At 38.9% G+C, this 27,071-nt stretch overlaps 2 protein-coding genes across 3 annotated transcripts; one reads left to right on the top strand and one right to left on the bottom strand.

Annotated features, from left to right (window-relative positions):
- Positions 1-7,572: 7,572 nt before the first annotated feature.
- LOC130170898 (angiopoietin-related protein 4-like) lies at positions 7,573-11,315 on the top strand. The gene is made up of 7 exons (XM_056378596.1): positions 7,573-8,136; positions 8,436-8,546; positions 8,740-8,827; positions 9,631-9,744; positions 10,133-10,228; positions 10,325-10,606; positions 10,772-11,315. Exons 1-7 carry the CDS (start codon positions 7,651-7,653, stop codon positions 10,951-10,953), a joined length of 1,359 nt encoding a protein of 452 aa, XP_056234571.1. The 5' UTR covers positions 7,573-7,650; the 3' UTR covers positions 10,954-11,315.
- Positions 11,316-12,280: 965 nt separating this feature from the next.
- Positions 12,281-26,883, bottom strand: LOC130170897 (dipeptidyl peptidase 9-like). Of its 2 annotated transcripts, none has more exons than XM_056378593.1 (21): positions 26,702-26,883; positions 24,547-24,637; positions 23,486-23,730; positions 22,022-22,134; positions 21,443-21,616; positions 20,508-20,676; positions 20,317-20,427; positions 20,015-20,143; positions 19,593-19,654; positions 19,377-19,477; positions 19,045-19,222; positions 18,637-18,796; positions 18,013-18,092; positions 17,255-17,425; positions 16,608-16,743; positions 16,357-16,502; positions 15,384-15,530; positions 14,975-15,127; positions 14,556-14,698; positions 14,102-14,213; positions 12,281-13,565 (listed from the first exon to the last, which is right to left on the bottom strand). In XM_056378593.1, the coding sequence occupies exons 2-21, from the start codon at positions 24,600-24,602 to the stop codon at positions 13,473-13,475; spliced, it is 2,679 nt and encodes an 892-aa protein (XP_056234568.1). In that variant the 5' UTR covers positions 24,603-24,637; positions 26,702-26,883; the 3' UTR covers positions 12,281-13,472. The 2 variants fall into 2 exon arrangements, with proteins under 2 accessions (XP_056234568.1, XP_056234569.1); XM_056378594.1 differs by having other exon boundaries at positions 26,716-26,883.
- Between the last annotated feature and the right edge of the window lie 188 nt (positions 26,884-27,071).

Below are 27,071 nucleotides of genomic sequence, written 5' to 3'. Positions count from 1 at the left end.
TAGATAAATAGATAGATAGATAGATAGATAGATAGATAGATAGATAGATAGATAGATAGATAGATAGATAGATAATAGATAGATAGATAGATAGATAGATAGATAGATAGATAGATAGATAGATAGATAGATAGATAGATAGATAGATAGATAGATAGATAGATAGATAGATAGATAGATAGATAGATACTTTCTGTCCTAGGGGAAATCCATGATACATCCAGTATATGTAGAGATATTTGACTCAATCAAAAATGTTTACTTGCTGGTGGCACAACATCACACAACACAACAAATGTCAGGGGATCACCAAAATCATTTTGATATATTATCTGGGAACCATGAATGTCTGTACAAGATTTTCTGCCAATCTATGTGGTAGATATCAAAATATTTCACCGGAAAAACATGGGTGGAACAGCATGACACTGGCATCCCGACAATGAAAACATGACATGACAAACTTCATTATAGAAAGAAATTATAAATTTTCTTAAAAAAAAAAAACAAAAAAAAAAAACAACAACAATAATTTAGGTGTTTGATGGATAAACTGACAAATTAACACATTGAAACTTTGAGACAGACAATGATGATCCTTCTTGTTTTTCTACTTCCTGCACAGATTTAATCACCTAAACTCACAGTGTTATACAGTGGCCATAAAAGCTCATTAACACTCTAATGAAAACAGCAAAATTACCTTCATTTACATATCAAGCCTGTGTCTTACATGCCGCCGCCTCTGTTACTCTCTTTGATCAGGGAGTGGAAGCCTCGGGGAAACGACGCTGCTTTCTAGGTTAAAGTGCAAGCCAGAGAATCGGATTGTAAAAAAAAAAAAAAGAGGCAACAGGTCTCAAAGCGAGTGAGAACACAAGGATACAGATGCTGTGTGAGTGTGGAATCTGGGTAAAAGGTCATTGTGTTGGAAGTGAATGAATGGAGTATCAACCTTTGAATTGTAAATAATAGCTGCTTTTAAAGAACGCCCCATGTATGACATCAACATATGTAGCTGTATACAAGCTCTACCTCTCACACACTTTTCAGTTCTGCCAAATGTCTCCCTTAGATGTTAAAAAAAAAAACAGGAGTTAGGCTAGGACGGAGACTGTTTTCCAAAAATGACATCTTCTGTTTACGAATGGCTCTAACATGTGAATAAAGCAATAAGATTAACAAAGAGCTGAAGCATTAAAGTACAATCCTGGTAAGTTTTTAAAAGAGTGCTGGTAATTTGTGGTGAAAAACAAATATATTTAAAAAAATTGATAGCACTCTTGCCGACTGGAAACTAATTATTTAATATGGAGTTGATAAAATTAATGTAAATAAAAACATAATATACTGTCTAACAATTTTACTCCATGAAATAAAATTTAAAATAGTGAAAAACAATGCAAAACTAGATTTGATTAAAGGAACAGTTTCACATAATGGGAAACACTGACTCGTCTTCATGTTGGGAGTTAGATGAGAAGGTCTCATGTCTTCCCAGTAAATATGAAGCTATAGCTAGTAGCCGTTAGCTTAGCTTAGCATAGCATAAAGACTGGAAACAGGGAAAAAGCTAGTCTGGCGCTGTTTCAAGGTAACAAAATACAACTACAGCATCTCTAAAGGCCACTGACATTGTATCTCAATTGTTTAATCCATAGAAAAACTGAAGTGTAAGAGCGATATGTTATGGCTTCGTGGGGTGTTATGTGCCATATTATTTCTTAACGAAGACAAAATCCAGCACATAACTGAGTTCTTACTTGTTGGTCTTTGTACAAATTAAACAAAAGAGATATAACATGTTGCCAGTTTTGTTACCTTTGGACGGAGGCAGGCTAACTGTTCCCCTCTCTTCCCAGTCTTTATGCTAAGCTACGCTAACCAGCTGCTGGCTGTGGCCTCATATTTACCACACAGACCATAGAGTGAATAAGAATATTTCTATTTCTATTGAACTATTCCTTTGATCTACATTAACTCAATATACTAAAACAGAGATAGACTGACACATGAAGAATGAATATAATTTCTAGAATTATTGTTGATCAATCAATAACCTCACAGTATGCATATAGTCCCAGAAATAAATGAACACAATGATCTAAAATCCAGTTTAGTACTAGAACTGTATATCAGTTTTGGGAAATGAAACTGTTGGAATCTATGCAACAACTATAAATAACTCTGAATTACGTCACATAGAAAACTGCAGTCATCAACAAAAAAGAGAAAATTCGATAATAGACAAAAAAACGTCAAATACACAGAAACGGCTTTCAAGCAGATTAGAAGCTCAGACTGAAACAGTTTCAGAGATTTAAAGAGAAACAGACAGAAATGTTTCACCAATATCTGACAAAAACAGTTTAGTGTGATGAATCTGGAAATATTGTAAATCAATGTCTCTGCTGTAGCAGCTCGACTACGCAAACCAAACCCGGGTCTGTTATTTCCAGATTTAGGTTTTCTGTTGACAGTTTTATTTTCCTCATCTGTTGTCTCTGTGAATTTTTTTTTGTTATTTGAGGTTACTGATAATTACTACAGGAGGTTAAAGATCACAATAAATGTTAAAAATAATCTCTGATCCAGCTGCACCGTGCACTTCTAAATGTTTTTGTCGCTTTGAGTTGAGGTTCCTGCCGCGTTGGTCTTGCTGTCCAGCTGTGCATGTCTGATCCTGAACAGAGTCAGGGGGTATTTTCTGCCCCCGAGAGGCTGATGCAACATACCAGGCACGTGACAACGCCCTCACCTTTCACACACTAACCCACTGGTGCCTAAAAACACTGTCTACCCCCACCTCCCCGCCCTTCGGTGGAAGCTCATGTACTGTACATGTGCAGATCTGATGGGACGTGTCGTGTTGTTGTAATCTCCACAGTTACTGTGCCCTCAAGGTTCATCAACAATCCAGGAATGTTTTTGTATGTGTTCGAAGATGAAGACCGTCTTAACTTCCAAACGTAACAGTGTGAGGTGTTGAGATTTATAATCTGCAGATAACCACACTCAGTCTGATGTTTAGGGACAATAGCACCACTTTATCAGATTTCTCAGTACATCCGAGAATCAGTATTAGTTGTATCAGTACAGATACAGAAACTCACAGGAAAGTAATAGTCGTTTTGTGTCTCTCTTTTCCTCGGACATTTTATAAAATATGCAGGGGGATCACTGCAATCAGCATCCACAATTTAACTTTGCCATATCCCAAATTATATTTTCATTTGTGGGTAATCTGAAGTGGAATATATATTTAAATTGAAAATTTGAATATGTTAAGGTTTTAAATCAAATGTGATTCAAATTCATAGATTTCCTGTTTCTTAATCGGTGCAGTGTTCAGTGTTTGTTTGATTTAAAAATGTTATAAACTACAAACCTTTTGTGGCCACGTTTGAAATCTACAGATGATGAGTGTTTCATACTCAAATGACTGATTTTTGCGTGGAGCATCATGAAACTGCATTGTTTGATTTTTTTGGACACTAGTGAGGAGCACATCAAGCTGTAACAACATTGACAAAGTATCACCTTATAAATCTGTTATGATGAACCTTTCAATGAATGTTGAATGAATGTTTTTTTACACGTCAAGGAGACATGGAGGAAAATTAGCATTCATTCAAATTCATGTTTCTGAACTCCTGAGGGAAATATCTGAAAATATCTTCAGCTGCTAAATGCTCCACAATGTTCACCAGCGAGTGGCTAATTTTGTCCGTCTACTGTTTGGTGCTGTGCAAGTGATGTACGGTGCGTTTTTAGAGCTTGTTTTTAGCTAAAAGTGGCTGCCTGAAAAAGACGCTATGAGAGCAGTGAGAGTGAATCAAAAGATTCAATTTGTTGGCTGTAAAACCAAAACAAAGAGCTGAAAGATGCTAAAAAGCTCAGTGGAGCTGAGGGGACCTGCAGTGTCAGGCGATAATTCTTTCACTACCAGTGAGGCCACTGACGTTACACATATAAAAAGATAAGCTGCTAACAGTGTCAATAAGAATTAGAATAACTTGAGTAACTTTGTTAAATTAGTCAAAACGACCGTGTGCTGTCAACACATTTCTGCGAAGAGACCTTCGTCAGGCATTTCACACAGTGACTCACAATTCTGTGTAAGTACATAAAATCATCCAATATTAGTGACCAAGCAACCGGCAATCTAAGAACAACACAGGACTGGGCAGAGAAAACACACTGAGGGCCCAACAGGTTTATTGTTTATATTGTTTGAAACCAACTATCAATATAAACTAGTAAAAAATCCATAAATATATTCTAATGCAAGTAGGTTCAAGGTCAGTGAACATAAAAATATATGCAATTACCCAAAAGGTTAAGTGTTTTACTGGACCCCATCCAATATATTTAGAAGAATAACATTCTCACAATACGCATAATATCTTATTACATTAATAAATAGGTCAAAATGAATTACTCCCCAAAAATGTGTACAAGAAACACTGATTCTCACATGATGATGGGTCAAAAGTGCACAATCTCAATACAATGTGAGACTAGAAAGTTTCCAACACCCTGACTGAAGATTTAGTTTCAGGATTTTGTGATGACTACCACCACAAATTTAAATCAGTGTTTTTATAACTTTTTATACAAACACTCGTCTCTTCCAGTGTGTGAACCTCCCGGTTGTGTGACGTTCGACTTGTACATGACCTCGCTCTGCGGTTGTGTGATGTTGAACAGGCTTGGACACACAACCTTACTTGCAAGTTGAACATTGTGTTCTGATACAGCTGAGTGAAGGAGGGAAAACTGCCTCGTCCAGCTGATTTTGGACGGAGCTGCAGACACGATGCCCTGCCTCACGTCAGCTGAGAGCAGGAACTTCGAGGGTACATGCAGAGCAGCAGACAGCAGCACAGTTACGTGCACTGAATCACCAGCTACTGGGAACTACCATGTTCCCCATTACAGTCTCATGATGCAAAAATAAAACCACCCCTGGTATTAGCAGTGTCATATTGTGGGCAGAGCTCAGAGCAGCATGAAAAATGATCATATAAACAATCTGAACATGTAAAAGGTCCTGTAGCTATATTATATATAAGGTATCCTCGTTCATATTTCAGCAATTTGTCAATGTTTGTTCTAGTTTTATCTTACTGTACTTTGTACTGTGTAAAACGCCGTGCAAATAAAGTTCCCCTTAGTGTGATTTCATTTTCAGCTTTTTCACGTCATGTTTTTTGTCAAAAGATTAAACAAATGGATCAGCTGTCAAGTCATATGCTCTTGCATGAGGTCAGAATATGGAGTTTTCTTTCAGTTTCAGTTTCTAAAAATACAATATTTTGAATTTTGTTCATCACCATAACGACAGGGTGTTATTGAGTGCCTTCCCTCAAACATTAATCACAATGACCTCTTTCTTCTGTTGACATTTGTTGTCATGTAGTCCTTGCCTTGCCAGCAGCATGGCTCTGGTGACGTCTGTATCTCATCCATTCACTAAAATATCTCAACAACTGCGAGATGCACTGCCATGAAATTTGGTTCAGGCATTCGGTAATTACTTCGACCCTCTTTTCCTCTATAGCGCCACCTTGAAGTTGATATTTGCTGTTCTAAGTGAACTATCTCAACAACTATTTGATGGACTATCATGATATTTGGTACAAACATTGTTCGCCTCAGGATGAATTGTAGTAACTTTGGTGAAACCCTGAACACCTCATCTAGCACCAGAGCAAAATTCACTTTGTCCTAATCTTTGGTTTAAGACCAAATTCCTGCAAAGCCAAAAACATTCCCATCAGCTTCAGCTGCACTTTGCGTTTAGAGCTAATTGTGAAATGTTAGCACAAGAAACATCACGATTGCTAAACTTCAATATGCTAGCATTGTCATTGTTAGGCATGCTAATCTTAGCATTTAGCTCAAAACCCTGCTGAGCCTAATGTTGTTTTCCATTTTCCTTGGGGGTCGGATGTCGGACGTCACACCTGAGTTGACCATGTTCCAGTACAAGAAATAAGAAGCTTGTTATTGCTGTTAATTTCTTTTTGTTGGTATTGTTAGCAATACCAGTTGATAACAACACATTACTCGGTATTTTGGCAAAACAAACACCGTGGCAACATGTCCACAGGTAGAAGCTGAACAGTGATGTCTTTACTACTGATTTAATGTGATACAAATAAGAAATTCTAATAAACAGTATATTACTACAGCTTTCTGTTGATGCGCAGAGCAGCTATCTTGGATTCCTTGGCTTATCAAAAGAGCGATAATTTATTGTTGTGTTGTTTGATTAAGTGAATAATGAAGTTATCACTTCATATGTCTGACGTAAGGTTTTTTATCTTACCTATTTATTCTAGAAGAATAAGTAAAATATTGAAAAAAAGCTCAACCAAAGTCACGGGCTGCTAACATGTATGTGTGTGATTCGGTGTTTGTCATCTGCACCTCATCAGTACACCACGTGCCTTGTGTCTGGGTGTGGGTGTGTGTGTGTGCATGTGCGACTGTTGGATTTTGTTGTCAGGAATGAGTGTGTAAAAAGGCCTGAGGGTTGAACTTTCCCCTACTTCTCACAGTGACTCCGTCTCTGAACATTCTGCAGCATTCCTGATTCATACCGAAGACACTGAGCAACCGGCTCGCTCGTCTCACTGAGACCAACAACAACATCACACTGCATTTCCACACAATAATTGCACAGACTGAAATCTTTCAGTATTGGGTTAAGTCTGTTTAAATCTGCCAGAATAAATTTGAAATATAGGAAACATTATCTACAGTGTGCTGGGGATGGAAATTGTATGCTGCAGTTGGATGTATATTCCATAATAGTCTGTATTAATGCAAACAATATGAAGATTGTCAAATGTAGTTAAAAGAACCTTTGAGCTTGTGGATTATTCTATTACACAGCATTAAATCTGCACATTTATTCAATTAATCACAAGAAAATTTATCAGCAACTATTTTGTTGATCAATTAAATCATTTTAAAAAGGAAAAATGTCAAATATTTGACACTTCCAGCTTCTCAAATGTAAGAATTCAACTCTTCTCTTGCTCTTAAATTGTAGTAAATTAAATATTTTTGGATTTTTTCAAGATATCACTTTGTGGTTTTGAACATTGTCAACATTTTTCTTTTTAGTGTCTTCTTGCGTTTTACAGATTAAACAATGATTAACTGAGTATATAATAGGCAGATTATTTGGTAATTTGGTAATTTAATAATAATAGTATATGAATAACAACTGTAAAGTGCAGAGCTGGAAAATAAAATTTATGGTAACATTTTATCAACAAAAATCCTAGAGACTATATCACTGGGATAAAAATCAGATGCAGCTTTACTAGAAAAGCTCAGAGCTTTGAAAATAAAACTGAATCCATGTCACGTCCCTGTATCCGTGAGTGTTTAACCAGTGATTCAGACCTTTCATTGCATCATGGTCCGTGTCCTCAGAGGGGTTACCACAACGAAAAACTTTCCACGCCCCCCAATCCTGAGCTCCAAGCTCAAGCAGCCAATCAGAGGAGACCTCAGCTGCAGCACTGAGCTATAAAAACCTCACAATGCCTTTCAGCAGCACACAACAGACAGAGCGACATCAGAGCCAGCTTTCATAACGCAGCAGACCACAGACTCTCAGCACACACAAAGATGAAGATGCCACAGCTTCTCATCCTCCTCTTGACCATTTTGGTGCATGTCGCAGCAGGTTTCCCCACTGACAGAAGAGCTCTGCCAGGCCAGGACAAGCACGCCTCCTGGGACGACGTGAACGTGGTGGCTCATGGCCTCCTGCAGCTGGGCCAGGGTCTGAAGGAGCACGTGGACAAGACCAAAGCTCAGATGAGAGACATCAACGGCAAACTCAAAGCTTTCAACAGCACGATGGCCGAGCTGGAGAAGAAGCAGCAGGAGCAAAATGAAGCTCTCATGGCCAGAGGAGGAGAGGTGGAGGGGAAGGAGAAGATGGCTGCAGAGCTGGCTGAGGAGGTGAGGGTGAAGGTGGAGGAGGTGAAGAAGCAGAGCGAGGACATCAGCTCCCGGATGGACAGACTGGAGGAGAAGGTGGATGAAGTGCTTACAGGACCGAAACTGGACAGCAACTACAGCGATCACTCAGGAATCCCATTTATCCAGGTGAGGGGAAAACACGGCTTTCATGTTGTTATTTCACCCCAACAGAAAACATTGATCTAATGTGGGTTTTCTTCTACAATGAGATGACTCTTCAAAATCAGAGATCATTTAAAAGGTTTAAATACAAAATTAGATTTAAAAATCAATCAACACTTAATGAAAAATAGACACCAATCAACAAAAAGCTTCAAAATCCTCCATTCTAGAGAGACAGGTGTTACATTTGAGACAAAGCTGTGAGAACACAATGATGCTGTGAAGCTGATGTTTTGTTTTGTTGTTTGTCCTGCTCTTTCCAGAGGCTGGTGGCAGCTCAGAACAGACGAATTGACCAGCTGGTGGAGAAAATCAAGCAGCAACAAAGCAAACTGGAGAAGCAGAGTCTGCACCTGCAAACGCTGCAGAGCAAGGTGAGTTACACGGCGTGGACATATATATAATATTCATATAACACCGACTGTACTGATAAGAGGGGACAAAAATATAGGATGATGCCTCTAGTAAGACTACCTTAACTTTAACGAGAATACAGTTTGTACTTTTTAATTTTGAAACAGAAGTGATCTGTTCTGATTTCTGGACTCTGCTCTGTGATTCCTTCAGGTTTCACATAAGAGAGTGAAATCACACAGACGGAGAGATGAAGAGAGGGCACTGAGAGGAGAGGCGGAGGAGAGCAAAGGCACATCAGGTAAGAAAACAAACTGTTCATCTTAAAAAGTTTACAATGATCATGTTGAAAAGACTTTTTATTAGTGACCAGTGTGAGAGGTTTGAAATCTCAGGCTGCCCTGCAAACATTAACTGCTGAGTTAAAGCTCATCTCCCCCTCAGAGCAGATCTTAAACCATCACCCAGGAGCAAGTAACCTTTGCCCTCATTTCCTCCGGGAATCCCTCTATTAGCGTTGAGACCCACAAACAAAAACAAACCATCCCGTGAGGGATGACACACCTTGTACCAACCATGGTTCATAGTTAACACAAAGTATTTCGAGGTGAAACACAAATGGTTTAACCCAAAAATCAACAGATGCCTGAAAAAAAAAAAAGACACAAAAAGTCTATAGGTCATTAGATAAAACAGCTGTAAAACCTGAACAAATGTCACTCCGTTTGCGTCAGCCAAGAATAAAAAGCACATACAGTGACATAAGAACAAAAAAAAACTTCACCTTTGCACCTGATTTTTAAAAACTTGACTCAGTGGCTGAGCAGCTCACACGGTCCAAAGATCAGGGAAATGAGGACAGCAGCTTCAATAACACACCCACTGTACTGTATGTCTGTAGGACACTGCAAGCTTTGCTCTTAGCAGACTTTAAACTCTAGGTATTTTTTTTTCCAGTTGCACAGAGCTGAGAATTATGATTAATATTGAAAACTCCAGCACATCTGCAGCTGGACTGAGATTCTGCAGCTGTGAACAAAAACCTCAGTGGTTTGATTTACTGAATGATCTGATCTTTTTTTTCTGTGTTCTGGTTTTTCTCAGGTTTGGCCAGAGATTGTCATGATCTGTTTGTGCGAGGGCAGCGAGCCAGCGGCATCTACACAATCCAACCCGAGAACTCCCAGCCCTTCAGTGTCCTCTGTGAAATGACTTCAGGTGAGTCAACAGATACGATGCCTGAACACCTCTGACCACATTACACAGCTTTTTATCCAAAAACACACACACTTAACAGCACATAAGCAGAGCACAGAGCAGAGTCTCGGAGAGGATTCGTGGCCATATGAATGGAATTAAATTTGCTTGAAAGAAATTCTAATGTTGAGTATTGACAACCGTGTGGTGATCAATCAAAACACAGGACCGAAATACACAACTTTACCCTAAACAAGCCTTTGAGAAACCAACCCGAGCGAGCCCTACTACGAAATTTTAGTTCACAGGATAGCACAGCTTTTTATGATGGTCGCACATTTTACTGTATTTTTTAGTGAAATACTGTTTTGTCGTCTTCGGCTCAACCTTTCCTCTCCTCTCTCTGCAGAAGGTGGATGGACGATCATCCAGAAACGTCAAGATGGATCTCAGAACTTCAACCAGCTGTGGGAGAGCTATAAGAAAGGCTTTGGCAGCCTGAATGGTGAGCACAGTTTGCTCAACATGTTTAAAAATAAATAAATAAAAAAATCAAACCTCAGTCACAAAGATGTTAACCTGAACTTTTGTCGTCCCTCAGGTGAGTTTTGGCTGGGCTTGGAGAACATCCACTCCCTCTCCAAACAGGGCCAGTATGTCCTGCAGGTGGAGCTCTCTGATTGGGCGGGAGAGCAGCACATGGCTCATTATCGATTCCTACTTGACGGAGAGGAGAAGTTGTTCGCTCTCCACCTGGAGCAGGAGACATCATCTGGGGCTGAGGAAGAAATCATGACCACCGCAGCTTCTGGTCGTCCCTTCTCCACAGCCGACAGAGACAACGACCTCACTGCAGACATCAACTGTGCTGAGCTGCTCACAGGTACAACCGCTTCTCTAAAAGGGTCAATTCACCCAAATCACACAACACAAAACATTTCCTCACTTCCCCATTATCCTCAGAACATGAAGACAAAATTCTCTACCAGCACAAATGAAAATAAAAGTTAGTAGCATTGGCTTTAACAAGGAAACTCTTTTATTACAGGTGGTTGGTGGTTCAGTAGCTGTGGTGAGTCAAACCTCAACGGCAGATATCCCAGAAGGCAGAGCCCGCTCAGGAGACAGAAGTCCAGAAGACAAGCAATGTTTTGGACGTCCTTAAAGGGACAAAACAATTCTCTGAAGACAACTCTTCTGAAGATCGCACCCGTCACAATAAAGCAATGAGCTGCTCAGTCCGTCTCAAAAAAGTTCATCAGGAAAAAACCAAAGAAAACTAATGTTTTATAACTTAAATGTTGAACTACATCAACAAACTCTCCTGATGCTTATTTATTTCTATGCTATGCCATATGACAACTATTGTCTCAGTCATATTGACAGTTGTAAAGTTTTTGCCTTTATAAGGGTTTTATGTCTTATTTTGTAATATCTGTTGTATGTGTTTTAATTGCTTTGTACTTAAATAGTGTATAATTTCTTACTGCCAACATTTATACACTTTAAACATTTTTTATTTCATTTGTATGAAGTGGATGAAAACAAAGTTTTTAAACTTTAAATAATAAACTCAACACAACTAACTGAAATATTGGTGTCAGTACTATTTTTCCTGTAATTAGCACCAAACCACACGGTTCTTTCCAGGAAACTTTGAGACATTATAAAGAAATTACAGACCTGTAAAATAAATCCTTAAAGTCAACTGGTACAGTGTGCTGCATTCAAATTTCTCTCCACAAATGATGCAACTGAACAACAATTAAACAGTGAGATTCGAATTCAACATCATACATCTTCAGTGTTGATTATAAACTACTACATGACACAAACTAAATTTCAGTGTTTGTTGTACTTAAATTAAGAAGAATTTGTATCTTCATGTGCTTGACATCTATTATCTAGCAGTTAAATTAAAGGCTCTCAGTGGCTTCCAATACTTTTTTTCATTTACTGTAATTTTGTTTTGACGTCTCATGAGTTTCATAAAGGATCCCTTTGACACTACTGCCCCCTGCTGGAGAAATGATGAAAACATATCTTTCTCCAAAATAAAACAGCCTAATTTCTTAACGGGTTTCCACCTTGTTATAAATGGTTAACATATATCTGTCTAACATATTCTTACTCGTTCTTACTGCTGCTTTGATCTGTAATTTTAGACCAAAGAAATAGGAGCCGTTTTCTGATCTGGGGGTCCGATGATAAGAGAGCAACTATGTGGCACAGACTGTAAAGCCCCCTCAGCTGAATGTATGAATTTGGGTTATGGAGGTAAAACTGACAACACTTTAGTTTTGTCTGTGTTGACTGTCTTACTCTTCCTGACAAAATATCTGGACTTTGTTTCTGATACTGGCTTATACTTTGAGGTTGATTAAACAGGTTTATTTTCTAATTCAAATCCGTTTTATCCTTCTGCTCCAGAACATATATCAAGAGGCTAAAACTGCTTTAACTCTCACAAGCCTGTAATTTTTCAGCTTTATTTCTCACAAAATTACCACTGAAATTGTTTTTTTTTTAAATAATACATTTTGTTTGGTGACAAGACTTTGAAAAAAGATTGTTCACTTCTGTTTATTTCTTCAGTATCTGAGAGTACAGGTGATGGTAGCTCATCTCACAGATGGTCATCAACAAACATGTAACAAGGCAATTTATTGTCATAGGTCCTCAGACAGATTCCCTGATATAAACTATATGAGCAGGCGCTCTTAAGCTCTTGCAAGGCACCTCAGGCTGCCAACAGTTGGGTCAAACATCATCTCATTGGTCGATGAGTTTGTTGGCACCAAGGCAAATATGTAATATGTGCAAAAGTCCTCAGCAGCAGAAGAAAAAGAAGCTCCCGCAAAATGAAAGCGAGCGATTGTGTGAAGAGGTCAGCAAGAGGTCACTACATATTTCCACCAGTTATGGACGCATAATAATCCATAAAAATATTTTTTGAATAATACACAATAAAATGTGACAAGTAACTTTTTTTTTGTAGATCTGCCAAAGAGTGACACACCACATAAAACAGCACACACAAGAACAAGGAGTCAAAGCAACACAAAAAAGAGGGGAAGGGGTTTAAGATCTTGTTTGTATGATCTTATAGAGGTTTACATTTTCTAACTTCACTCCAGTGTTTATTCGTGGAAACAGGAGAACAATAAAAGAGTTGGGAATGGCACGAAAGAGCATAAGTGCTAAATCACTTGAAATTGCTTCCAGAGACTGGACGCAGCAGGCCCACTTCTCCATGTTTGCATCGCCGAAAATTCTGTTCTGTTAAAGGTGCATTAAGAAGCGTTTTATAACATCAGTATTCATCACTTTCAAATTTTGATTTGGTGTTTTTTTGTTTATTTTTTCTTATCCACCGTAGAATCTGTTAAAGCTTCAGCCATGTTTGTTCTGGGCAAACGGCGCCCCCTGCTTGTTTTGAGGCAGTTTTCCCCTCAACTGTAAAAATCAAGCTTCAAGACTACGACACGGTTATTTGTGGTAATTATACTAACGTGAATATTAATCTTGTGATGATTTATCGATGCTAAAAAGCTACAGCACCTATAAGACTGATGAACGACTCTTGAGGTGTGATGAGGTTTGGCATAGCCTGCATTCAGCATATAATAAAATCAAGTGAAAGAGAAGGTGATGCAGGTTTAAATAAATGAAGGAATGTGAAGGAGGAGACAAAGAGAGGATGGTTAGGAAGCGAGGAAGGAAATTCGGTCAGTGTGTTGAAAGGCTTATCAGAGGTTCTGCTGGAGGAAGTGCAGCAGCGTAATCTCATAATGTTCTCCAGACTCTGGACATCGGATGCTGTGTCGCTCATTTGGATAAACCTGGAAAAATAGGAAACCACCGAAAAACATCTTCAGTCATTGTGGGAGCAGCTGGATACTTCAAATATTTCACATTTAACTCCACCTCACTTTTAATTCCAATGTGTTTTTTGTTTTTTTCATACAATACGATGCATGATGCTGGTGACTGGAGAAAAGCATCATGTGATTCTTTTCTTGTCTACAGGCAATTATCATTAAGTTTTTAGGCAACAACAATATCCAGGGTTGTAGATGTACTTTTCTTGACTGGTAGGAAACTATCATATCCAAACTTGGATCTCGGATTGAAACCTTTGTAAAACCACTGAAGTTTTGACCTTAAAACGTTGCACCTTGCTCTCTGCCACTGTCCCAAACACGAACAAGACCCGACATAACAAGTTATCTTTTAGATTTGTTGTTTCATACTCATCTCATCTAAAAAAGTTTTCACCCTTGCTTTAGTGAATGGAAGTAACCCATTCAGACATTTTGTTCACATCTATATCAGAGTCTACAACTAAAATCAGTATATGTGAGTAAATCCTTCCTACCTGCAGGTTGTATGGTTTCCCTGCCCGGATGAGCTGAGACACCAGAAAGTTGGTGTGGAAAAAGTGCACATTCTCATCTAGAAACCCGTGCAGGATCAGCAGTCTGTTGGGCCTGTATTCGATGGAAAGATAGAGGTCTTAGTTTCTCTGCTCCCATTCACATATAAACATGTAGAAGTGCATACAGCTAACACCAAGCGTGTCAGAATCAAATCGTACACTTCTACACTACACCTCCTGACGAACCGCCATCTGCGCCAGACTGCAAAATCAACTACGTTGAGACCGTACGTGTTCGCTAACAGACGTGGATAATAGAAGGTATAATACTGCTTTTTTTTTATCTTTTTCATACTGCGGTGCTCATAGCTGTTCGGTAGACACAGTAACTGAACAGCAATGAATTGAAAGCATTAATATGAAAGTATGTATTTTAAAACGTGACAGCTCTCACTCGTTTGGGAGTTTGTTGACATGCAGGGCGACAGAACAATCCTCGTATCCCTTCTGGTTTTTTTCAGGCGTGTCCAAATATCGCTCTGTGTAGCCGGTGTCATAGGCCATCCACAATGTCACCGGAGCTCCTGCAATGGCGACCTAAAACAAAACAAAATAAAACAGTTTTTTTTTTGTTTGTTTTTTTTTAAGTTGTTTCTTTAAATATTCATTATCAAGCAATTTGAGCCTGTAACAGTAATTGATGCAAACAAATGTGACGACACGAAAAAACACTATGAAGATAAGTTTTTCAAAAAAAGCTGAAGCTGTCACTTAAGTAGCTGTTACTGTCTGACAGGTCTCCACAAGATTATTTCATACATATATTTTCATGAACCAATCTGCTTTTCTGCTGCTTTTCAAACTGATTTTTACCTTGAAGATGTCGGGTTTATGGACCAGGCCCATGAGGGAGAGGAAGCCTCCATACGACCAGCCATGGATGGCAACACGACTCAGGTCCACAAACTTGTACTTGTCAGCTACATAGTGCAAACCTTCCACCTGGTCTTCAATCTCCACCTGACCCTGGATGAAAAAGGAGGTAAAAGCAGAGGTCACTCACTCGAAAAACAAGGTTTAAAAAATGCTAAAACACAAACTCAAACACAAATGCGATAAAAGTATTAAAAAGAATTGAGTCACTATACCATATAGGTTCCCACAAGTTATTGAATTTCCATTTATCATGCAGTTATTGAATAACAGAAGCGCCGGGCTGCTCTCTCTTCATCACTATACAGTTCCTCTGACAGACAGACGGACACTTGAGTAAATTAAATACCATTTTGTCCTTCACAGCTCCTTCAAATTGGAGTCCTCGCTGACAGGATCCCCGCCCATCGATGACCAGCACAGCGTAGCCCAGGGAAGCCAGAGTGCTCAACCGCAGGTACTTCACTCCTTTATAAGAGTTATTCACTAACTGCACCTGGAGGAAAAAAATCAAGCATGTTTACAGTGATGTTAGTTGTTAAAAACTGAGCACCTTCCATCACCCACTTCAGTCACAGCAACTTTGACAACGATGGCATCAAGGCATCAGACGCAGTAGTGAAGGAGGTATCTTTTATTTAATTTACTGAAGCACCAAAATATACTGAAAGCACCAAAAGTACAAGTGATCATTTCAGAATAATAAATACTATATTATTGGATTATAATTATTTTATGTTTACTTATGTAGCAGCTGTTAGAGGTGGGGCTACATGTAATTTCTTTACATACTGCTCGGTAGCTTGTCAGTTTTATTTGTGGATTATATTTTGTATTATTAATCTGAATCTGCAAAGTAACTTAAAAGTTCTCAAAATGAAGTTTTTCAAATACTTAAATGTATATTTTACTGTGCGATGTAGTGGAGTACTAATGTACAGTAGTGGAGAAAATGTAATTAACTACTTTTCACCACTGACTCTACAGCAATGACAGATTTTACCAAACAGGAGTTACAGACAAATGTGGTAGAAATCTTTTTTTAACAATGAAAGTAATTATTTGTATCTCTTCATTAGGCAAGACAGTTAACAAGCAGCAGCTAGACCAAGTGGAGATTAAAGATTCAGATTAATTGTTATGCAGTTGCAGTGTTGAACAGCTGTTGTACAATAAGTGATAAACCATCACCAAAACCGTGTTATCTGAAGTTAATTCTGCTTCAGTTGACAGAAGTTCACAAAAAAGGCAAATTCCTTATTGTTCCACAGCTTCTAAGGCGACACAACATCAATCTGATTTTAAAGTGGGAGAGATCAAACCTGCGGACCGCCGTAAACAAAGATGACAGTGGGATGCTTCCTGCCGGGGACCAGGTTGTACGGTTTGTACAACATGCCGTACAGCTCAAAGCCTGACTTCCCTGTGAAGCTGAAGATCTCTGGAGGAGTGTAGTCAAATGGGAAACCTGGAAACAAACAGCGGACACAAGAAACACAAGAAAAGAATTTCTTAAGAAAATCTCACAATTGCCAGACGACAATTCATCTGTCATAAACAAACTGTCCAGTACCAGCAGGCTCCATCATGCTCGCCCAGAACTGCGGCTCTTTGTGTAGCGGGTCGCTGTCTGAGCCGATCAGCTTGAAGATGTGCACACAGGGCGCGGCGGTCAAGCTACTGTAATGGCTGATAAACATGTCAAAGGTCTGTGTGGAAGAAAAGAACATTTTATATTTATATCTACATATTTAAAGACACTATAATTTAATAAAATAAAATTTTCATGTACGGGAATGAAGCAGTCTCCGAAACAGTATTTGCACTGCAAGGAAACACTTGAATACAAATGAAATTAGCATGTTTTTATGTCAGTTACGTTTGGTTTTCCAGACAGTGTTGCAGCAGCTGTCAGACAGGAGCTGGTGAATGACACTGACTGATATGTGATGATTAACAGCTCCAATACAGCTTCAATACAAGTGATGTGTCTGTAAAATCCTGATTTCAAGCTCCACAAAAGCATAAAATATGCTACTGCTGCTAAAAACAACAATCTAATGCTGCAGTCAACTTTTGGAAACAAGCTAACTCTGGTCAGCATCACTTACAATTAATCTGACATTAAAAAACATTTGTACTCTGTAGATTTGCACAGTTTTATTTTGGCTCAAAATTTAAGAGTTGTACTTGTAGGAGTGTGAGTGTGTGTTTGGATACCTGGCTCACTGAGCAGCTGTGGGAGAATCCCGGTTTGGTGAGTCGGACGATTTCACCCGGTGAGTCGTAGCTCACCACATAAAGATGATGCTCCAGAGGAGAGTCTTTGGTTCCCTGGAAGTAAACCAGCTTCGCCGTCTCATCCACCCAAATCTGAGGACTGGACGAACGCTACACCAAACACCACAGGGCGAGAAAAACTGTTGGTATGTTTTGTTAGTACAAAGATGAGAGAAAAATAAAGTCCTAATGCAAGAATGTTTTCATATTCTTGTCCTAAAAGGTTTGTTCATACGAGCGCACCAAGTCAGATTCACCAAACTCTCTTTACTGCACAAACTTTTTGTTAATTGCTCCTTTCAGACTGATGACTGATGTGTTGTCCCTCTGTGAAGAAAGGAAGTCTATCTGTTCATGACTCATATGCTCTGGACCACTCGTGAATTTCTTTCATACCACAAATTCTCTTGTACGTGCCACTTAAGAACAAATCTGCATGACGGCTTCTTGTATGAGGCCCACTATTTTATTTTTAACTTTGTTTATGTTTATTTATTTTAGTCTCACTGTTCATCCTGTCTAATTTCATGTCTCTATTGGTTGTAAAAGAATGTGTTTTTAAGCACTATTTGAAAAAGCACTATTATCATACCATGACTACAAAATCCTTTTATATAGTACTAAAAACAAGGTTCAGCGCAGCTTGTTTTAATGAAAATATTTAAATCATAGTCTAGTGGCACAGTAACATGCTTTACCTTTGCTCCATGATTTGCCAGCACCTCCCACTCCCCACTGGTTATCGTCACCTCCTCTTTGACCGGACACTTGAAATCATCTGAAAATAGAGGAGCAAAGATGTAAGTGGATCAACTGAAAGACCAGTCGGCTTTGGTGACTCTATAAGTCCGCCTAGTTAACATTCACAAGCTGTATATAAACATACATAAATAGTTTATACCACAAGATAATGTAGTTGTAATCATAAAATTTAAATATATCTTCCTAGTGGAAGATAGTGTTGTCGACAAATACTGTAAAATACTGACAAATACTATTAATAAAGTATCTTACAACTACATTATGGAGTGTTATAAACTTTTTAAACAATGTTTAAAATATCTTTGTGGCACAACATGAATGTAATAAATCAAAACTGAAACTCTGATATTACAATGTCTCAAACTTAAACTGAACATAAAAATTAAATCGTCAAGCAAAACTAATTAGAAAAAAAGGGAACAAAAAAATGTCACTGTACAAACAGAATTGTCGATTCAATGTCGGAAAACAAAATGGTTTGATGGTGAGGTTGAATTACAGGGTTTATATATTTTATTTCATCTTTTTATTTGTTCTATACATCTTCTCCACAGTGTTACCTTCAGAGTGTGTGTAGCCTTTGGCCCAGGGATAGCTGCCCCGCTGTAACACTGAGGTGATCTTATACAGGTGGCAGAAGCCTGTTTTAGACTCATTTACTGTGATGAAGCTGATCTCATCATCACTGGTTTGGGTGAAAGGATGGAAGATATCATGGACCTGTAGAACAAACACACAGTAATTATGTTTTTTCACTGCACTAGACAAAAATCTTTTTGCATAAATTATAAGCAGAACATTTTCCACAGCTAATGACTGATACACAACATTACAGCTGCTCAAATTTGTTTGTGTGGGAACAGATGAAAAGATCTAATTTGAGTCAGACATGAGGGGAAAACTAAACTGGGAAACCTTTAAGATTCAACATTAACAGATCTAGAGACAGATGTGGTGTTGAGTCTCACATTGATCCAGATGTCGCTGGTCTCTTGGTAGATGATGAAGGGCTGGACTGTGTCTCCGAGGGCCTCCAGACTCTCTCGTCTGCTGGTCTCATCCTGATTTGCTGGGATAAAGAGCTCTGGAGGAAGCAGGACCAACTGGAGACGCTGCTGTCGCCTTTCCATCATGACCGCCCACGCACTGACACACACAGAGACGAACGGAAACATGTGTTACCTCATGCCCAGGTTTTGGAGTTTCAGAAGCTTGGTGAAGTTTAAAGGCTACGAGATGTGCTTCTATAACAACAGACTGAATGATCTGTTCTTTTCAACCTCTTATGGAAGAAACTTACTATCGGCCATCCTTTGTCCAACCAGCTCTGGTGATGTATTCGGCACATGGGAACAGGCTGGTGAAGGGAACAGGCAGCTCCTTTTCCTGTGTGCTGACAATCTGAGGGAGAAAAAACACCAAGCTGACTACAGCACAGAACATTTCGACGGTTTGTTCATTGTGACGGGATAAATGCATCATCACATATTAGGATATTCTGTGGATGAGCACTCACTTTGCCGGCATCATCTGTCCTGATTTCTGCTATTTTGAGAGTAATATCTGGATTCTTGCTGCCTGGAAATAAATAAAACTGAGTTATGTATCAAAATATGAAAAGGAATTAAGTATTATTGTTTACTGACACAAGAAAAAGACACTTACACACACACACACACATATATATATATATATATATATAATATATATATATATATATATATATATATATATCTGCAATTTTCATTCAAGATGAATCCAGAGATTATTTTTCCTGATGAATCGATTAATCTGAAAATTGTTGCAGCTTTATATACATATTATATGTATGGTTTAATTAAACATGTCTGCTCTTTGAAACATAATACACACGTCACAGACAAAACCATGAAGCTCTAGGTGTATCACATATAAATACCATTTTCAGTGCCTGCCTACCTGCACGTGGATATCTGTAGACATCTGTCTTACGCTCCTCCAGAGCCGGAGACGGGACATGGATGATCTCAACCTCAGACTCGTCCACCTCCTCGTATAAAATCTGTAAAGTCTTACCACCATCTGATTCTGAGCCAGAGAGACAACCAGTAAAGCACGCAGGTGTTATTATGAAATCTTTGTCTTTGGAAAAAAAACTGCACAGGCAAAGTTAAGACCCCATTTGTGTTTGTTTCCAAAACATTTTGTACTTTACGATTCTGCTTGATGCCTTGCTCTTAAGTCAACAATGTATAACTCACCTTCTCGAGCAGCTGGTGACCACCAGTATCCAGTGAAGCGGTCAAACTCCTCCTGTGTGACAAAAGTGGCTACACCAGCAGATTTGGGATCCTCTTTTGGGTTATCAATGCCTAAAATGAAAACACAGATACGTTTAAACGACTGAGTCTGCGAACTGCCAACGAGTCTGTGAACACGTTTCATTCCTGACCTTTGTGGCAGAAGGTGAGCCTCCTCTCTTCACCCGTCTCGATGCTGGTCACCCAAATGTCATTGTTATTGATGAAGCCGATAAAGTTGGGGTCCCCAGGGCAGATCTTGGGGTCCATGCGTGTGCCTGAACTCTGGCTCTTGATCTCTACAGGATTCATGGGAGAAGTCTGCAACGAATGCACAGAGTGGACAAAGAAGAACCTGGTCACAGCTGCTGTAGTTCAACACTTCATTATCACTGATCCAAGACATAAAAAAGACATCAATCTATTCATTTTCTATTCTAGAAGCTGATCAAGTCTGGACCTTTGAGGCTGATATGGATGTTTCAGAGTTTAAAAGAATCTTGTAAAAACTAAATGTTTTCTAACATAATGATAATGTACGTAACGATTCAACATAATGATGAGTGATCCTCTATTTATTGAAAATTATAATGATATTTAACAGTCAACCAATAATGAAAGTATTGATAAAGACATTTTGCAGATGAAAAATAAACTTATCAGTGCTCTCTGGTGGACAACCTGCTACTGTAGTAATGAAACAGGGTTTTCTAAATTATCTCTGGCAGACGATATACAAACTGATCTATCTGTATCAAGCCAATATGGACTGATAATAAACAGGTATAAGACAAAGCCATGCTGATACATTAGTATGGTTCTAGGCTATCCCGCCTTATCCTGTGCAGGGTCGTGGGGGCTGGAAATAAGTTCAGGATACAATGGGTCAGAGCATGAGTGCAGCCAAATTTTTATCTTAACTATAACTATTTATAACCTTACAGTGGAACTAAATAGAGGCCCAAATGTGACTTCCCCCTCTGGCTGGGAATTGTTGAAGCACTGGCCTAATCAGCAAACCTATCAAAACCTGCAGATCTGTAATAATCATTCTGTGACCGCCTTATTCATCTGTCCTTTAACTCACAATGAAGCTGCTGTTTCCACCGTCACGGCAGTAGTACAGACTGCTGTTGGCCTGGAACAGGAAGAGGCCACTGGGTCGGTGGTAGTCATAGGAAGTTATGCCAGACACCCCCAAACGCTTCCTCTCTCGCAGTAGCTCCTCCTCCCGGGAGAAGCCCCCGTGGTGTGGGCTGGCCTGAGGTCATGGGTGACAGGAGGACACACAATTCTGACAATTCTGGCCGAGCGAGGTCAGGGTCAAAGACAGTTTGTTCAGGGCATGGAAAACAAACAAACGGTGAGAAAACATTATCATACTAAATTAAAAAGAGAGAAAAGCCAAATACTAACAACAGAACCACTTATCTCCTCCTAAGAACGTCTGTTTATGAAATCAGTACAGCCCAGTATAACAGCTGGATAGCAACGAACATCAATCCCCTGCTATTTTGTTTTTAAGGGAACATTTACAGCAGTAGCTTTAAGCTCCATGGAGAAAGACGCCATTATGAAGAACAGGTTCACAATCACCCTCTAAACAATTAAATATCTAGTGGGAATAGGATCTGAGTGGAGAAAGAGGACTACGATTCCTCCTCACCTGAAAGCGATCCAGCAGCTGTTTCCATGACAAAACCAGCAGGGCATCTTTGCGGACCTTCTTGGGAATGTCTGAGTAGAGTAATGCGTTGTCCCTGCTGGCGTAAGGCATTCCTGTAAGAACAGAAAGAGAAAAAAAAGACTCTGTGATCCCAAGTAAAGTTGACCTGTCGTGTTGTAGATGAACTTAGGTTCAACTACAGAAGACTTAAAATATGCTTGCCTTGATTATAAAATATAGTAGGGAAGAATTTGATTAATGACCAGCTGCATGTGAAGTGAACCTCAGGTTCAACCTGTCTGGTGGCTGTTTTGCATTTTGGTATACGTTTGGCAATGGTGCATCTGAAAACTGGTTCTGGTTTTGCTTTTGCTTTGATGGTTGAACCTTGCAGCTTACAGAAAAAGCCATTACTTTTTCATTCTCATTCTTGACGAAACTGCTTACCATAGCTGTTTTACACAGCGGAAACATTTTCTGCTATAAAACATTACACTATTGTAACTGTGCAGTCCACAGGAGTAAGAAAAATACACCCATTAATAAGCCATTTTTAAAAGTATTAATGTGGTTTGCATTGGATTTTCCCATTATATCTCAAGCTGGTGTAGTTATATTTGAGAATCAACAAATCAACAACAAATGTCACTTATCTAAAGTTTGCCTACATTCGCCACCACATGTAACGGTTACACCAGACCAAGTGAAGCTGAAGCAGCAAAATCCATGAGTGTGTTGATCTGAACCAGTGTTTTATTATTTGATATGAATTCAACTTTTGATCTATGAAAAGAAAATTGTGTTACTACTTGTTTTCCAAAGGTTACATGGTATCCGTTTGAAGGCAACAACTGCAGCAAAGTCTAAAAGATAAATTTAAACCAGGCAACAATTGTTGCTGGCCTGACTGCTTAGTGCTTGTATAGTGAACAAGCGAGCTACCATGACTACAGATTTTACAGGCTCTATGTAATGCACATTACAAAACTTGCCATAGCTCAGGAGATAATATCACACACCAGAATTAACTGCTTGAGATATGATAGGAAAATAACTGGAACCATTTTCCCAAAAATTCTGTGCACTACAGCTTCACCAGAAACAAGCAGAAATATGTCCACAAAGCAACATGGGTGCTCTGAGCTGAGTTTCATTTCTTCCTCCAGCACACATTGTCTCAAGTCACTGCAGATCTTTGGATTTCAAATGAGCTTGAAAACAATTCCAGGCTGACAACTCTGACTCAGCAGCTGTATCCACAGATTATTCACAGAAGCATGCTAACTTTCAAACTGGCTGAAAAGAATCATCTGAATCTGTGGGTCAACAAGTCAACGCCCGCTAAAAGCATTTAATCTCAGCTCTTTGTTTGACCTTTACCGTAGAAAAGTGGGATTATTTGTCTGAAAATGAATATATTTCAACAACTGTGACAGATCCCTGGTTTCAGTTCCCCCAGCTCACCGAGGTAATAGATGCGGTGAGAGTGCGGGCTGGCCTCGTCCTTCTGCATGAACTGGAAGTCATGCGGCGCCTTGTTGATGACCACGCCGGTGTTTTTGCGGCTGTTGTGGATGATTTTCCGCAGGCCATCCCATGTATGCTTCTCCACCTGGAACTCGGTGGCATTCACATCCTCCATCTCCACCACCTCCGTGCTGTCCGAGAGCTCGTCCACCCCCGTCATACCTGCCAGTGCTTCTCTGTCCCTGCGGACAGACTCAGACTGATCAGTTCATCAGACAGGTATATTTCCAACGTGGACGAATGCAGGTGTATTTTTGACTGAGGATGGCATAAAGATACTTTGCACTTCAAACAAGTTACATTCAACATACATGTTTACATTGAATGTTTCACACCAAAACGCACTGTATCCTTGAGGATAAATACATTTGTATGGGACACATCTATTTTCCCATAAAACATTTTCAAAGCCACTTTTATGAATATTAGAATATATTTTACAACCATGATTGCTCACAAGCAGTCTTCTTCTTTTTGGCTTTGTTGACACATTAATAAATGTCTGAGCATTGAACAAGTGTGAAACTGGTGACAAGCATTCGTGGCCCATGCTGCACCATAACGGTAGGTACTAGTGGTAAAAAAAACTCCAAAGACATTTCAGCTGACAACGGATTGATTGATGTTAATCTGATCATCAAATCTAGTTGTCTGGTAAAGTAGTTAACATCTTGAGAGATGTGAAAATGTATGATTTTTTTGACAGTTCATCAGTTCTTTCCTAGGTAGTTGTCTATTTTCTGTACTTTTCAAAAAGCTAATAAAATCTTATTACACTGATACATTTTCTAATCACTGAAAGTTAAAAAGGACAACAGCGTCAAATAACAACTTCTGGCCTTCAGAGTATAATCTAAAATATGGAATTTATCTTTTAAGGCACCAAACACACTGGAAATAAAAACATTTCAGTTCAAATCTTTCATTTATAAAAATGAATGAAAATAAAAACTGAATGAATGTGGGTCAGGCAACTGTGAGTGAAAAAGTTTCCATACCTTTCCTGGCCGTCTTCTGATTGGTCTTCGATTTTCAGCCTCTTTACTTTGTGCATTAACCGTTCAACAACCCTGGACCAGACCTGACACCCTGTAGAAAACCAAGTAACGACATGACAGTTAAAGATGCGAGAGCTTTGTTTCGAGGTAACAGAAATTACAGACCTTTACATCGCAGCACCTGGTCTAACTGACCTGAATAACCTTAACCTTAAACCTGAATAAGTAAAAAACTAGATCTTGCCCTACGCTAAGCTCACATGCGATCAACAGTGAAACTGTTACTGAGGTGACGGCCCCATTCAGGGCCGACGTGTCTTTGCTGCTTCATCGTGGAGCTGCTGTTCTTTAGCTGACCACCGCCACACTTCCAGCTGTGTGTTCCTGGTATGAAATCTCACGATCTGTGTGACTCAGCTGCATGACTCCAACACTTCAACGTCTGTGTCATAACTGTGGCAAATGTTACACTGTTACTCCACATTTTACTGGAGACTGTATACTGTAGGCTGTGCAGGTGGCTGTTTTGTTGCCTGGGGACTAAATGAACTGCAAATTCTACAGAAGTTAATTCCCAGAAAACACTTCAGCAGCCCTTTTGAACAGATCATGACCCGTGTCATGTCAGGTCTGCCAGAATAACAAATGTCATAGTTGAGATTTGACTCAGTCATTCTTCCCAAAATATGACCATCAGTAATCACATGACTGAAGTTCCTGATCATAAGATCTGCCAATGAAGATGTGAGATGGAGTCAAAAGCTCTATAAAAACCTATTCGGTGAACCATGAGTTAAGATTTTTTTTAAATCCTAATTCATATGAAGTATCCTAGAACTACTGGGAATGTTCTTTATACTTGCATGGCTAAAAATGCATTGCTTTGCCACCACTTTGTATTATGTATTTCTGCATTGAAATGGCAATATAACTTTCATTATTTAAGACTATTATAGTCTTAAAAATGATAAATGATTCAGTGTTGTGTGAAAAGCATTTTGAACAACCTTTGAATGATACAAATATACCTGTGAGCAAGAAACAGTACCATGTTGTTAGCTTTTATCTTGGGTCTAGTTATGCACCATGTGGTCACTGATCAACTTAAAAGAATTTATGACATCACTCATTTGAAAATATCTGCTAGCGAGAACAGTCTACTTCAGCTTTAAATCACTGTAAATCAAGATCTGATATATTCTCCCACAGCCTGTATGCAACAACTGTAGAAGTATCTCTATTTTCTGTTTCTGTTCCAACATAACCTGCAAGCTTTTGGCACACAATTGAACACTGCTGATTGGGGTATAAAGCTAAAAATGGGTATGTATTACTGTTGATACTGACTACAAGCCTTACTTAATTTTTCAACACAAACTCATCAGTGGTGGGGAAAGTATTCAGATCCTTTACCCAAGTAAAACACACTGTAAAAATACTCCATTATAAGTAAAGGTCCTATATTCAAAATGTAATTTGAGTATAAGCAGCTAAATGTACTTAAGTATTGAAGTAAAACTAAGTGCAGAATAATGGCCCCTGTGACTGATATAGTACCACATAAAACATCTTTCGACTATTAAAATTAATTAAACGATTAGTTCATTATAAATGTAGTTGCCCTTGTTTTTCTGTTGATATCTTATAAGCATTTCATATGCTTTGTATCCAATAATCTTTTTTTTTTTTTAAGTAACTAATGCTGTCAAATAAATGTAGTGAAGTAGAGGTATTAAGTAACATGAAAAGAAAATACTCATTGTAGCATTTTCGACACGGTTTTTCACATACATATCTGTGTCGCCGTCCTGTTAGTTTTTTACGCATCGCATGTTCTTTAATATGTAAAAATACGTTTTGTGTGTGAAATAGTTTCACTATTATTTCTGTTTTGACACATCAGCTGATGAAGCTCGAGGGTCCACCGACTGACCGACAGCTTCAGTCCAGACAGAAAACATCTGGCTGAAAGTGTCCTGTCCCTCAAACCTGACGAACACTAAATAAACAACTTTAAATGAAAACCCAGGGTCACTTCACTTTCCTTTTGATGCTACCAGCTTAGCCGCCCGACTCGTTAGCTAACGTACCAAAACGGCACTTATACACAGAAAACAACTCAAAACAGCAAAACACTCATTCACTTTCAGCTTACACTCTGCCAAAGACCTTGGGAGACTTTATCCTTGTGTTGAAGAAATGCCTGTGTTGATATCAGCAGTAAGGGTCTGAACAGATTACAGAAGTCAACTATTTTCAAAGAGAGCAGGTAGTTAGCTTGATGCTAATATGCTAACAACGAGGAAATGGCTTGTAGAATCAAACGTTACAAGATTACAACCTTTACCCCGGATATGATCCATCAAGGCTGGATCTGCGTACTACACGTATTTACCAGCTTTTATTTCTTTTAACTCGATTTTTTCAATTTTCAGTCTATAGCCGAAATAACCCTACTGCCTTGTTGTGAAACAATCAAGTCTTATTAAGGAAATAAATTCTGAAATATCTCCTTTTTCTTTTAA

The sequence above is a fragment of the Seriola aureovittata genome, chromosome 6 (genome assembly GCF_021018895.1).
Source record: "Seriola aureovittata isolate HTS-2021-v1 ecotype China chromosome 6, ASM2101889v1, whole genome shotgun sequence".
NCBI classification, from domain to species: Eukaryota; Metazoa; Chordata; class Actinopteri; order Carangiformes; family Carangidae; genus Seriola; species Seriola aureovittata.
Note: the sequence above shows the minus strand (reverse complement) of the source record. Positions and strands in the feature narration are given on the sequence as shown.

Bases quoted from the DNA above. Each gene is read 5' to 3' on its own strand.
- LOC130170898 (XM_056378596.1), top strand. From the start codon at position 7,651: ATGAAGATGCCACAGCTTCTCATCCTCCTCTTGACCATTTTGGTGCAT. The intron at 8,547-8,739 runs GTGAGTTACACG...TGATTCCTTCAG, and splicing joins TGCAAACGCTGCAGAGCAAG to GTTTCACATAAGAGAGTGAA. The intron at 10,229-10,324 runs GTGAGCACAGTT...GTCGTCCCTCAG, and splicing joins AGGCTTTGGCAGCCTGAATG to GTGAGTTTTGGCTGGGCTTG.
- LOC130170897 (XM_056378593.1), bottom strand. From the start codon at position 24,602: ATGCACAAAGTAAAGAGGCTGAAAATCGAAGACCAATCAGAAGACGGC. The intron at 21,617-22,021 runs GTGAGGAGGAAT...CCATGACCTCAG, and splicing joins AGCTGCTGGATCGCTTTCAG to GCCAGCCCACACCACGGGGG. The intron at 18,797-19,044 runs GTGAGACTCAAC...TTTGTTCTACAG, and splicing joins CCAGCGACATCTGGATCAAT to GTCCATGATATCTTCCATCC.